The sequence below is a fragment of the Hemiscyllium ocellatum genome, chromosome 14, assembly GCF_020745735.1.
Source record: "Hemiscyllium ocellatum isolate sHemOce1 chromosome 14, sHemOce1.pat.X.cur, whole genome shotgun sequence".
NCBI classification, from domain to species: Eukaryota; Metazoa; Chordata; class Chondrichthyes; order Orectolobiformes; family Hemiscylliidae; genus Hemiscyllium; species Hemiscyllium ocellatum.
In genome coordinates this window covers 4477135-4489592 of record NC_083414.1, presented here as the reverse complement: position 1 = coordinate 4489592, position 12458 = coordinate 4477135, and the positions used below count along the sequence as shown (strand labels likewise).

The following is a 12458-nucleotide window of genomic DNA, read 5'->3' as shown; positions in this document are numbered from 1 at the left end:
ACACTATCTTCCTTGTCACTTCAGTATATCAGTTCTGTCTGGCCAGCATCTCCAAGCTTGCTGCATTGTTCCAGCAAAACACTGCAAACTAAAAGCACCTCCCCTTCCAATGGAAATCCTGAAGTGCTCTGGACTTTGCGCTCAACTCTAAAGCTGAGTGCCTTTTTTCTCAGGCTTCCCTTAATCCCCATATACTAGGCCTTGTCTTTACACTACCCACTGTCAGGGACTAATAGTTCTGGTAGCAGCTATTCATTGTCTCCTCCAAACTGATCTTTGACCACTATCTGTCAAGTTTTCCCTTTTTTTTGGGGGGCCCTTATCTCCACATTATCTTTTCCTTCTGACCCTGCACCTATCTTCAAAGAAATTACTTTTTTCCCTAGCTATCATTAGTTCTGAAGAGTCACTAGACCTGCCAGTCCAGAGTTTCTAACTGCTTTTTTCCAGCATACAGTTTGAGGTTTTGTTTGCCTGTATACAGACTTCCTGATGAACTGATGTTGGATCTAGTGCAGCTGTTCTAATCCAGTTAGATTAGCAAGTTCTGGAGCACATCTATATACTATTGCCAAAATGTGGACTGGAAGCATAACCTCTGTAGTATCCAGTGCCGCCAGTTTCTTTAGTCAGTTCAGCTAACTGAACTTGAATCTGTGGTCTTCCATTCTCTGGAGACCAAGAATGGAGTATCCAGCCAGAAATGCTAATGGGATGTTGAATGCTTTAGGAGTTCAGACCAAAAATATCCTAGGTTAAGGATATTCCTGGATCTGCCTCATGAGTTAATTGTCAACATCTTCACCCTCTTTGGAAGTTCCATGCACTAGCAGCAATGGTAATGCCATATACCACAAGGTTAATGTTGGAATACAAAGCACCCTATGAAGGCTCTGTTGCCCTAATTTACCAGTGCAATCCCTATGTTGTGGATTGATCCAAATGCCTTTAGGAAAGGAATTCCAGAATTTTGATTGTCACTGAAGGAATATTTCCAAATTGTGGATGGCTTGGAGGGGGGCTTGTTGGTGGTTTCCAGTCTATCTCCTTTTGAGGTGGGGTTTGGAAGGTGCAGTGATCCTCTAATTTCTGTAGTACACTTATTCTATAATCAGAACTAGAAATTTGGTGCCAATCTAGCTACTGTACTAGATGTATTGCACTTATCCTGACTAATCAGGAGTATTTCATTACACCCACCTGAACATAAAACATAGCACAGTACAGCCCTTGATGTTGCACCAACTTGTCATACTAATCTGAAGCCCATCTAACCTACACTATTCATGTATGTCCATATGCTTGTCCAACGACTATAAAATGTAGTTGACAAATCTACCATTGTTGCACAGCATTCCATACCCTTTTTACTGTGTAAAGAAACTACCTCCGGCATCTGTCCTATATCTATCACCCCTCAAAGTTATGTCCCCTTGTGCTCACTGTCACCTACTGAGAAGAAACTCTCCCTGTCCACTCTATCTAACCTTCTGACCATATGTCTGTCACCTCTCAACCTTCTCTAACGAAAAAAACCTCCAGTCCCTCAGCCTTTCCATGTAAGACCTTCTCTCCATACCAGGCAACTTCCTAGTAAATTTTCCTCTGCACCCTTTCTAAAGCTTCCACATTCTCCTTGTAATGTGGTAACCAGAACTGAAACAATACTCCAAGTGTGGCTGCACCAGTTCTGTGCATCTGCAGCATAACCTCATGGTTCCAGAACTCAATCTCTCTATCAATAAAAGCTAAAACACTATGCTTTAACCCTGTCAACCTGGGTGGCAACTTTCAAATTCTGTGTACTGGGACACAGATCTCTCTGCTCATCTACACTACCAAGAATCTTACCATTTTAGCCCAGTACTTTGCATTTTGGTTACTGATTAGTCTAGATGGTGAACTGGCTTTAGGAGTCCAGTACTGGTAGAGGTATTCCTAGCCTGACCTACTGTAGCTACATCCAATTGAGTCCAGCTGACTTTCTGGCCAGAAACTGAAAGGCATCAATAAGGGATTCTGATAGTAATTGAATGAGGTGTAGTTAGATGCAAGTTCCTGCCACTTGTAGCATGAATGTTCATTGCCACTTGTCAACTCAAGTCCTGGATGTTCTGATCTTATTGCATTGGACTCAGTAGCAAGTTGTGAATGGTCCTGGACTTTTTGCAGTCTTCAAACATCCTCATCTCTCCCCCTCCATGAGAAGCTTGTTGAAACAATTGGTTAGGTTGAGTCCTTATCCTGGAGCTGAAATGATTAAGGTGGATCTCGAACAAATGTCCTTTTTTATAGGACAGTCTTGAGGCCATAACTAATGAGGTAGGCTCAAAACAAACTTCTGTCAGAATGCAGTGGAGGCAAAATCACTTCCAGAAAGATCAATTTTTTCTTGGAAGTTAGCAGGAAAGCATAACTGATCTTATCCTGGTCTTAAATGGCAGTGCTCTTGAAGAGCTAAACTGCCTAATCCTACTTTTGGTTCCATTCATCAGTGGGACAACCTGGGTGTTTCTGGGACACGTGAATGGATCTGTAGAACGACTAGTGTTTGACTAGGCTGAGACTGTTCCCACTCAGTATGGGTGACTGCAGAATCAACAACCTGTTTCCGGTATTTGCCAGGTGGTCAGTCTAGTTTCATTCCAAACCCCTCTTCAGTCAACTACAGTGCTGTGGGTCTAGACTTTAGCAGGTTTTGGTTCTGTTAACATTAGGAATTTGTGGTGCAGACGTTTTGTCCCTGTCTAGATGACCTCGGTGATTTGGGAGCCTCCCGTGAAGCGCTTGTGGTGTTTCCTCTGCAATTTATAGTAGTTTGTCTCTGCTGCATCTGGTTGCCCGCTGCAGTGGCTGGTATATTGGGTCCAGGTTGAGTTTGCAGCTCATCCAGATTCTAACAACAATCGACAAACACATCGACCCGGACCCAATATATCGGCCACTGCAGCGGACAGCTGGAACTGACCACCGGAAGCAACAGAGACCAACCACTAAATGTCAGAGGAAACAACACAAACGTTTCACAGGAGGCTCCCAATCCGGATGGGACAAAACATTTGCAACATAAATTCCCAGCTTAGTGAACAGAACCACAACAAGCACCTGAGCTAAAAAATCTTTGAACTTTAGCAGGTAACTGGATTGCCTAAGTGCTACTCTGCCTTGCCTCCCCTGTTCTGAAATGGCTGACTTAGTCTGCCACTGCATTTCAATTGACTATCATTAAAATGAACAGCAAATCACTTTAGTCAGTTCATTCCTTTGTTCCCTAACTTTAATATGTAAGTTGAATAACACTAGGGTAGTCTAACTTGAAATAAAGCTGGGTGCTGCCTCTTCAAGTAAAGTCATCTGATTTGAAGGGGCAGTGCTCCAAGCTGGAGTTCGTCTATTAGACTAAACCTGGTCACAACCTTGTCCACCCCAGTCTGATATCACACTTGTGCTTAATCTTGGATCCACTACCCCCTTCTTCTTCCAAATAGGAAGTGGTCACTGTTACCTCATGGTGTCGTCTGAGATCACAATCCTATCTCCTTTTAACACCACCAGGTCTGAGATAGCTTTTTCTATTATCTCCCAATCTGTTCTAAAATTACCCAAATCTTCCTCCTCTTACCAATATGACTCTTCCCACTTTTTTGTCCTTGGCTTTAAGGCCTCATTGTCACCTTTTTTTCAGAACACTGCTCCACTCTGCCATGTGGTTGCCACTTGAGGGAATGATGTAGAGGCCACAAGTGCTGTCTTGCCCTATCACTTGTTTCAAGTTGAAACTGTCTTCATAATAAAGGGTAACATTTAAGTCACTTTTCCCCAGCATCTGGTTACTGTCCAAAGTTCAAGGTTCCAGTTAACTATCACAATCATTTACTCTGTAAATTTTGCTGTGAAACAATAGCGATTAGCAGGAGCTGAATTTTTAATTTGAAGCAAACTGAATAATATCCTTTAACTTTTTTCTTTTCTAGGGTAGGGAAAACCTCCTTGATGAACCAGTATGTGAACAAAAAATTCAGTAACCAGTACAAGGCAACTATAGGTGCAGACTTTCTCACAAAGGAAGTGATGGTGGATGATCGATTGGTGACTATGCAGGTAATGCCAAACCAAATTTACTTTGCCTGCTTGGTTTATTTAGCAATGACAAAATTCACAAGGTCTCCCAGCTCCTTATGTAAATGCTGCATGTTTTCTCAGGGCTCAACAAGTAAGCAGAATACTAAGCTTGGCTCCTTGCAGTCAGTTCAGTGAGTTTTGGGTCTGGTTGCTATTAGATACATCCTTCGAATTTTCCTCCAGTTCTAAAATCACTGGATAACTGAAGACCCTTTCAAATTGAAAGCCTGTATGATACTAAAAATGAAAAACCACTTTTCAGAAGCAAGTAGATACATGAGGGAGAAAGCTAGGATTGGTGTTAAAATGCTGCTTTTATGGAAAAAGTAATGAGTTTTAATCCTGTAAGCTTTCTTTCAGTTGGTTCATCCACTCTAAGAAATAAGACAGTTGCTGTTGGGTACTATTACTAAATAGCTGAGCTTCAAGTCAGGAAAAGTGCACTTTGAGAGAACTGAGGGACTGGAAGCTGACCAGTGTCTTGGAACTGATCACTTGCATACTGTGGTGAAGTTGCTGCAGAAGATGGAGTGCATCTATTTTTCCACCAGGAAAGTAGGACCGGCAGCCAGCTAATCACTTTTTTTTAAAGAAAATCCACGGAGACAGTAGCAGGTCACTGATTTAACTAAACAGAGGTTTAAATTTTGAACTAATCTTGTTATAAGCTAGGCACAAGCCAATAGACCATTCTCTAAAGGGCGGAGATAAAGTTGTCCTCATTGGGGAAAATATTATGGATAACTGGTCAGCTTGCACCAAGTCTCTTTTTTTGGTTGACTGAGGGCCACCAATCGCTACAACCAATATTTGGCCTTTAAGGACTCTGGTGAACTCCCAGAGTAGGAAAACAGATTGCAAGGTAACCTGTTAAGATGGAGTTAAATTTTGCAAATTTGAGTTTAAGTTTTGAATTTGACTTGCATTGAACTTTTAGATTCGCCAGCTGTTTGGAGAAATATTTATTCAAGTTTCCTATAAAAGGGGAGACAAAAGGCCTGTCAAATTGCTGATTTTTATTGAATGCAAATAACCTACTCTTCTCTCTACTGACATTCCATGCATGGAATTTCCATACTTAGGATTACAAGTGTTGAACTTGGATGTTTTAAGAACACTCAGGTTACATGGATGCTAATATGATAGTGTCCACATTCTGGCCATAGTACTGAACTGTGTCCCAGAAATAGTTGCACCCAAAGCCAAGTTTTCCAGTAGCTACAATACTGGCATCTGACAATGTGAAACCATCAAGCAGGACTAATTCAGCCTAGTCAACTAACACATGATACTGCTGTCCAGTGGTGGAAAATACTTGACCTAAGCACTGCCAGCTGGCCAGCATTTATTGCTTTTCTGTAATTGCCCTTTCTGTTGATTTCTGCTACTAAGCAGTACTTGGAAAGGAACAACTTGATCACTGGAGCCACTTGGTTCCTGACATTGGTCAAAATGTGGGCAGTGTAGCTGAATTCAAGGTGAGGGTGATTGATCTAAATGGCAATGTTCAGTAGCTCCTTTCTGCCATGTTAATCAAACTTAGTCAGTGGGAATGCTAAGGTAAAACTGCTCAGCTATCTCTGAAGGAAGATAGCTGTAGTTAATGTCACCACCATGGCTCAGGGCACTTGTCTTCAACTACAACTGCTTCATCGATCTGAGATCTAATTGCACTAGCAGCCCACATGCAGCAAGATCTCAACATTTTAAGCTTGGGTTCTGTAGAGTCAAATGTACAGCATGGAAACAGACCTTTTGGTCAGCATGGACAGATTGGGTTGGGATATCTGGTCCAATCTAGTGCCACTTGCCAGCACTGGGTCCATATCCCTCCAAACCCTCCCTATTCATATGCCCATCCAAATGCCTCAATGTTGCAATTGTACCACCTCCACTTTCTCTGGTAACTCATTCCATACATTCCACCCTGTGGAAAAAGTTGCCCCTTGGGTCTCTTTTACATCTTTCCCCTTCACCCTAAACCTATGCTGTCTAAGTGTGACTCCCTGACCCCAAAGAAAAGACTATTTGTCTATTTATCCTATCAGTGCCCCTCAAATTTTGTAAACCTCTAAGCTTACCCCTCTGACACTCTAGAGAAAACCACTTCAGCCTATTCAATCTCTTCCTGTAGCTCAAATCCTCCAACCCTGGCAACTTATCTCTTCTGAACCCTTTCAGGTTTCACAATCCTGATAAGAGGAAGACCAGAACTGCATGCAATATTCAACAGTGGCCTAACCAATGTCCTGTACAGCTGCAACATGACCTCCCAACCCCTGTACTCAATACTCTGACCAATAAAGGAAAGCATACCAAACTCCTCCTTCACTATCTTATCTACCTGCAACTCCACTTTCAAGGATCTATGAATCTGCACTCCAAGGTCCCTTTGTTCAGCAACACTCCCTAGGACCTTACCATTAAATGTACAAGTCCTGCTAAGATTTGATTTCCCAAAATGCAGCACCTCTCATTTATCTGAATTAAACTCCATCTTTTGCCAGCTGGACACTTGCCACTTTACATGGTAAAATGCCATGTAATTTCAATGGTGCTACTACACTTAATATCCACAGTCAACATCCCAGGATTGACAATCTCTCTCTGCCTGGATCAGCTGTATAAATGTTACTAGGCAAGTTTGGAATTCTTGTCAGAACCTCCTTTGTCTCCATTCTTAGCCTTCCTTGCAAAATGCTGTTTGAGTATGGTATACTCTTGTCTGGATGGATGCTGTTCCAGTAGCATGGGCAGCTTAATGTTGCCAGCCAGGGCAAAGCATCCCTTTTGGCATCCATCCATTTCCTTCAACATTCACCCTCTTCTATTGGCAAGCATATAGTGCATCCTATGGAGTAGAGACTTGTCGAGCCTTTCAATAGTGCCTTCCAGACATGATTTCTACTGCCTAAAATGTCTGTATACCAACTGTTCCTGCAGGTTTTTGGTGTTTGACCAACACTACTTTTGGGTCACTGGCAAGGCCAGCATTTAACTATATAACTGGCTTGCTGTATCACTTTAGTGGATCTGGTGTCCTGTGAAGCTAAGTGAAAATGGTCATCTTCTACAATAGCATGAACCAGATAGGGTCTGCTCAGTCAGTCAATTGTTGTTGAACCTTGCTTTACAAATTATTTTGATTTAAATCTAAATACACTGTCATGGTGTTTAAACTCCCCACAGTATTTTCCTGGGCTTTGAATGCCATTCCATCATACCAATAGTCTTAACTATGGTCAGTGGATTCAAATTTTTCTGGCTTTCAATCTAAAGTTGGATTTAGTCTAAATTTTAATGCAAGTATTTAAACTCCTTCACTTTTGAGTTGCATATGCCTCCCATTGTTGAAAAATCAACTATGATGGATGAATAAATGCCTGGCAAATATTTTCAAGACAATGAAAGCTTGTACATGTGGTGGGTCTAGGCATGCTTTCCTAGAGATCTAAATTTTGAAGCTGTGGAATTTTAAACTTGCTTGTCCTTTTAGATCTGGGATACAGCTGGACAAGAGCGGTTTCAGTCATTGGGTGTAGCGTTCTACAGAGGAGCTGACTGCTGTGTGCTGGTCTTTGACGTAACGGCGCCTAATACGTTCAAAACTCTTGATAGCTGGAGAGATGAGTTTCTCATTCAAGCTAGTCCGCGAGATCCAGAAAACTTTCCATTTGTTGTCCTTGGAAACAAGATTGATTTGGAAAACCGACAAGTATGTATAACTTTGTATATCTTACTAGGTTCAGGTGTTGCAATCCTAAATTGCTTGATGGTTTGGTTTTCCATGTCAGCCTGGTGCTTAACCTACTAAATCCTATTCCAGAACACTAGAGTACAAGCTAGGCTCTCCAATTCAGCAGGTCTGGCAGCATCTGGGAAGAAAGCTAATGTTTAGTGTCAGGTTCTGGTTTTTTTGAAGTCACTGAACTCTATCTTCTCAGATACTGCTAGACCTACAGTTTCTCCAGTTTGATTTTGTTTCAGAACTCCAGCATCTGCAGTTTGAGGAATTTTCTTGCTTTTACACCATTCACTTGTGGGCAGCAAGTGGTTAATTGTTAGGGTTGTTGATTGCTCATCAAGCCAATTCAGATGGGAGTAAGAAATAGTCTGAAACTGGAGTCTCCGCCAAACTGGCTGAATCGTAGTTCTCTTACCTGAAAAGCATGTGGGTCCTGCAACAGGACCAACCAGGTGTTGGATCTGCTTCTGTGAGCCTCTGAGCAATGTTAAAAGCCATTGAACACTAATGGACAGCACTTAACTAGAAGCCAGATTCATCCCTTTCATTTTTTTAAACTTGTTTTTGTGTTCAGCCAGTTTTATCATTGTTCACTGTAGAGTCCCCATTATCTTTGTCTACATTTGAGCCCACTCTCTCTCTCTAGCCTTGAGCCAAATAGGTCACTTGAAAGACTTGGTTTTGGTGTAGTGGCTTTCATTGATTTCTTGACCAGTGAACTACTTTGGAAGTTTAGCCACCAGTTGTAGGAAAATTTGGCAATTAGGTGTTTCAAACTCTAATGGTTTGATCTGATTTGTGGTGGATAAATATTGGTCTTGACACTAAATTGAATTGTGCCATGGGATATATTCAATTCCCAACAGGGCAGTGTTCCCTCAGTGCATTGGGAATGTAAGCCTTTTCTTAACTCTGAATCCTGGAATCTAAAACTAGGTATGAACCACCTATTTGAAGGCAATAAATACAAGAAACTTGCATCCAAAAGTTGAACAGTCTCCCAGAGTGGAGACTGAGATTATGGCTGTCCAGATTCATCTGCATGAAAGTGATATTAATGAACTTTGTTTGTCTCCCTTTTCTCCTCCCAGGTCACTGCGAAAAGAGCACAAGCATGGTGTCAGAGCAAAAATAATATCCCTTATTTTGAAACCAGTGCAAAGGAGGCAATAAATGTGGAACAGGCTTTTCAAACAATTGCACGGAATGCACTTAAACAGGTATGACTGTACTTTAAAACCAGCTGCATACTGTATGATCAGTCATCTGGTCACACCAGTTTTCAAACATTCTATTTAGAAGCACAATTTATTTTGAGGTGAGGTGATCTCAACTCTGTTCACTTGGTCTTGTGACCACTTCCTTCTGAAAGAATGGATGTTACATTGGCTTATCCTTCTCCCCTGACCTTAGACAAACCAAGAGTTATTATAGAGAAATAGGTTAAGCAGCTAATTCCCTTGAGACTAATTGGACACTGGTCACCCTGAAATACTGCAGGAGAGTAAAAATTGGACTGTACATTCACTTGACTGTTTGAGGAAAAACCATTTCCCCTCACTTGTGTTCACTATCTTGCTTTGCCTACTTGATTTTTAAAGGGGCATATCAATAGATTGAGTTTTACAAGAGATAAAAGATCCATCCTTTTGTAGGAAGGAAGTCTAAAGTTTGAATTGATTATGCTATTTGTACTTCCTGATGAGTAAGTCACCTTCAGTGGGCCATGATTTTGAATCTTGGTTTCATTTGTCTTTTTAATTAGTGAAATCTTGGTCTCTAATGGCACATTTCCCTATCTGCAACACCACCCCACATTCATCCCCTCCCTCTTGTTTTAATCTTGTGATACTTCCAATTATCATCTTTGAGCAAACATTGGGGGAAGGTGTAATCTCTACTGCTTTTCCTTTCAATTTGTTGTTCAGCATCATATCAACATAACCCTGTAGATACTTCAGGCAAAAAGTCATATGCTCTCTCCTATTTACAACCTGCTTAACTGTTCTCTCCTCTACTCTTGTCCACTTTTTTCCAAAACATAACCATTCCCTACAAGTAGCCAGTCCTCCAAAGGAGTCCTATCGCAACATCTGCTTGTCTGAACACCAATTTGGGAGCTGACTGCAGTGAATTAGTGATGCTGGACCTGCACAGCAGGTCAAGCAGCATCCAAGGAGCAGGAAAGTTAACATTTTAGGGATGAGCTCGTTCCTGATGAAGGCTTGTGCCTGAAGTCTATTCTCTGATATTGCCTGATCTGTGCTTTTCCAGCACCACACATGACTCTAATCTCCAGCATCTTTCTCACTTAGTGAATTCTACTAGTTGCCTTTTTATCCAGTGCTCCCCAACCTGTGTCCCTTTTTAACTAGGAAAAGAACTGTTGAACCCCACTTTGAGGGGTGGGGAAGAAGCAAGTGGCACAATTTGAAGACCCCTGTAGCTTTTTTGGAGCTACACTAAAGACTTGGCGTTTAATCCCAGTACAAGTGCATATCCTTGATCTAGAGTGCTCAGCCAGCTGTTTTGACATTGAGAAATTCAGCATTCAAAAAGTGACAGATTGAAATTTTCAAACCTTGCTGAACAGCAGACTCCCTAAGTAAAATAGGCCTTGTAACAATTGAGGCCTATGGTGGTAGGGTCTCTTCCCTCCCCCACCCACCCTCCAATATAAAGTCTGAGGTGGGACTTGTATTAACTTTGCATGCTGAACAACCTTTTTAATGAGAACTTCACAAAAACCTTCAGCCTCTGGAGCTTTTAGGATTTTGGGAATCTGGGTAGGATTGTCTACCTGTACTGTCACTTACCACTGCACCTTCCAAGTACCACTTCTGTCAACCATTCCAGGAGCTTATGCTGTGCCTCAATGGCTGCCCCTTGTCCTCTAATGCAGGCAGTAAATAGCTGAAAGGGGAGAAAATTCCCAGAGACTGAGTCTTTACTGTAAAATTGCTATTTGCTGTCTTTGACTTTGATTTAGGCATCCCAGTTGGGCAACCCTACTTTAAATTCCGATTTGTATCACCAAAGCAGTGAGCTGAGTATATATCACTCCCCCACCTGGTGTGCTTTATCTGACCAATAACTGATCTGACTTAAGTTTGATAATGCATTAACATTCCCTATACAAGACTGCTTTGTTAAGCAAGTTTGCAACAGGCTGGTTTCCCTTAAATTCCAGGGACAGAAGTACTTCAGAATTCAAAATTGTAGTGAATGCTCCTATGCATGTCAAGTGACTCTAGATTAGGCTTAAGTTATTCAAACAAGATTGATTAAATGTAGTCTCAACCATAATTTTCCTTTTTCTAGGAAACTGAAGTGGAACTCTACAATGAATTTCCAGAACCAATCAAACTAGACAAGAATGACCGGGCAAAGACTCCAGCAGAGAGCTGCAGCTGCTGAGTGGGTGGGAAAGTTTCCTCAAATTAGGCCTTTGACACCAGTCCTCACCCCTGCCCTTCCCCTTCCCTCAACCAACCACAAGCCAAGATTCCTTTGTGCACACTGCGTAGTGCCCTCTGCACAAGGAAGAGTTGCATCTCATTAGCAGAGCTGTTGTATAACTGGTAGTAACATTGGAAGGAAACTAATGTATACTGAACAAAGTTTATTGTTTGAAGACCCATGTTTTACAATTGTACTGTAAAATGAATGATTAAATGATTTTTAAAATCTGTTCTGTCTGAAAGGTGAGAACTGGAGATGACCAGTGCTTTCTCCCAATCTTCAAAGCCCATTTTTTAAACTGTTATTGGAGATAATTGAGGGAAAGTCATTTTGCTGTGGATTATGTTCATCCTGTTCCTTATCTGCTCCCTATTTAGTGTTGCACACTGCCTCCCAGTTCATGGTGACCTCATTTGAAACACCATTTACTTCAAACTGATTTTTGGGACAAGGAATAAAACGCTCAATGAGCACCAGCAATTCTTGGGAGATGGTATGACCAGGCCATACTTTTTATTGGCAATTAAAAGTAAATGACTTTGGTCCAATATTCAAAAAATACATCAATTGCTTAATCTTTGCATCTGGGTTTTCAGTTTATAAGTGTTCTTAAATTGATTTACTTATGCTTTGAAGTACTGTATGCAAAAATCAGTATTAAAGTCATCTTGTTTTGCCTGCAGCTACCCATGGAAAAGATTAGTAACATGAAGTTACTGCTGAACAGACTTCATGTCTGGTACTAGTGACTCTTTGCCAAAGTTGCTAGACTTGCTTCTTAGCTTTAAATTACACTTCCATCTATTTCCTGCAAAGGTTCACATTATAGTAAATGGGATAAATTTTCTGTAATCATGAGGATATTGCCAATAAATAGAACAGGAGTGACTTGGTTTCATTTTTTGTCTCTTCAGATATATGGTTTTTGGTCTATTATTGCTTCATCCAGACAATTTTCCCCCTTTCTCCTAACCCCTAACTCAACCCAGGTTTTGCCTTTCTTGAATTCTTAACTACCTTGCTTCTGTGTTTTCCATCTTAACTAATTAACATTAGTTCAGAGTCAGTTGGTCATGGGGATACAGGCCACTCCAGTTAATGAGCCTTGTATTACTAGGTACAACTTGAG

The 12458-nt window shown here is 41.3% G+C and overlaps 1 protein-coding gene across 1 annotated transcript in view; it reads left to right on the top strand.

Moving 5' to 3' along the window:
* Positions 1–12218, top strand: part of rab7a (RAB7a, member RAS oncogene family) — a 51868-nt gene extending 39650 nt beyond the window's left edge. The window contains exons 3-6 of the mRNA XM_060835058.1: positions 3975–4101; positions 7619–7837; positions 8959–9087; positions 11189–12218. Coding sequence (XP_060691041.1) covers positions 3975–4101; positions 7619–7837; positions 8959–9087; positions 11189–11284 — 571 coding nt within the window. The 3' untranslated portion in view covers positions 11285–12218. The remainder of the gene's footprint in view (positions 1–3974; positions 4102–7618; positions 7838–8958; positions 9088–11188) is intronic.
* The last annotated feature ends 240 nt before the right edge of the window (positions 12219–12458 follow it).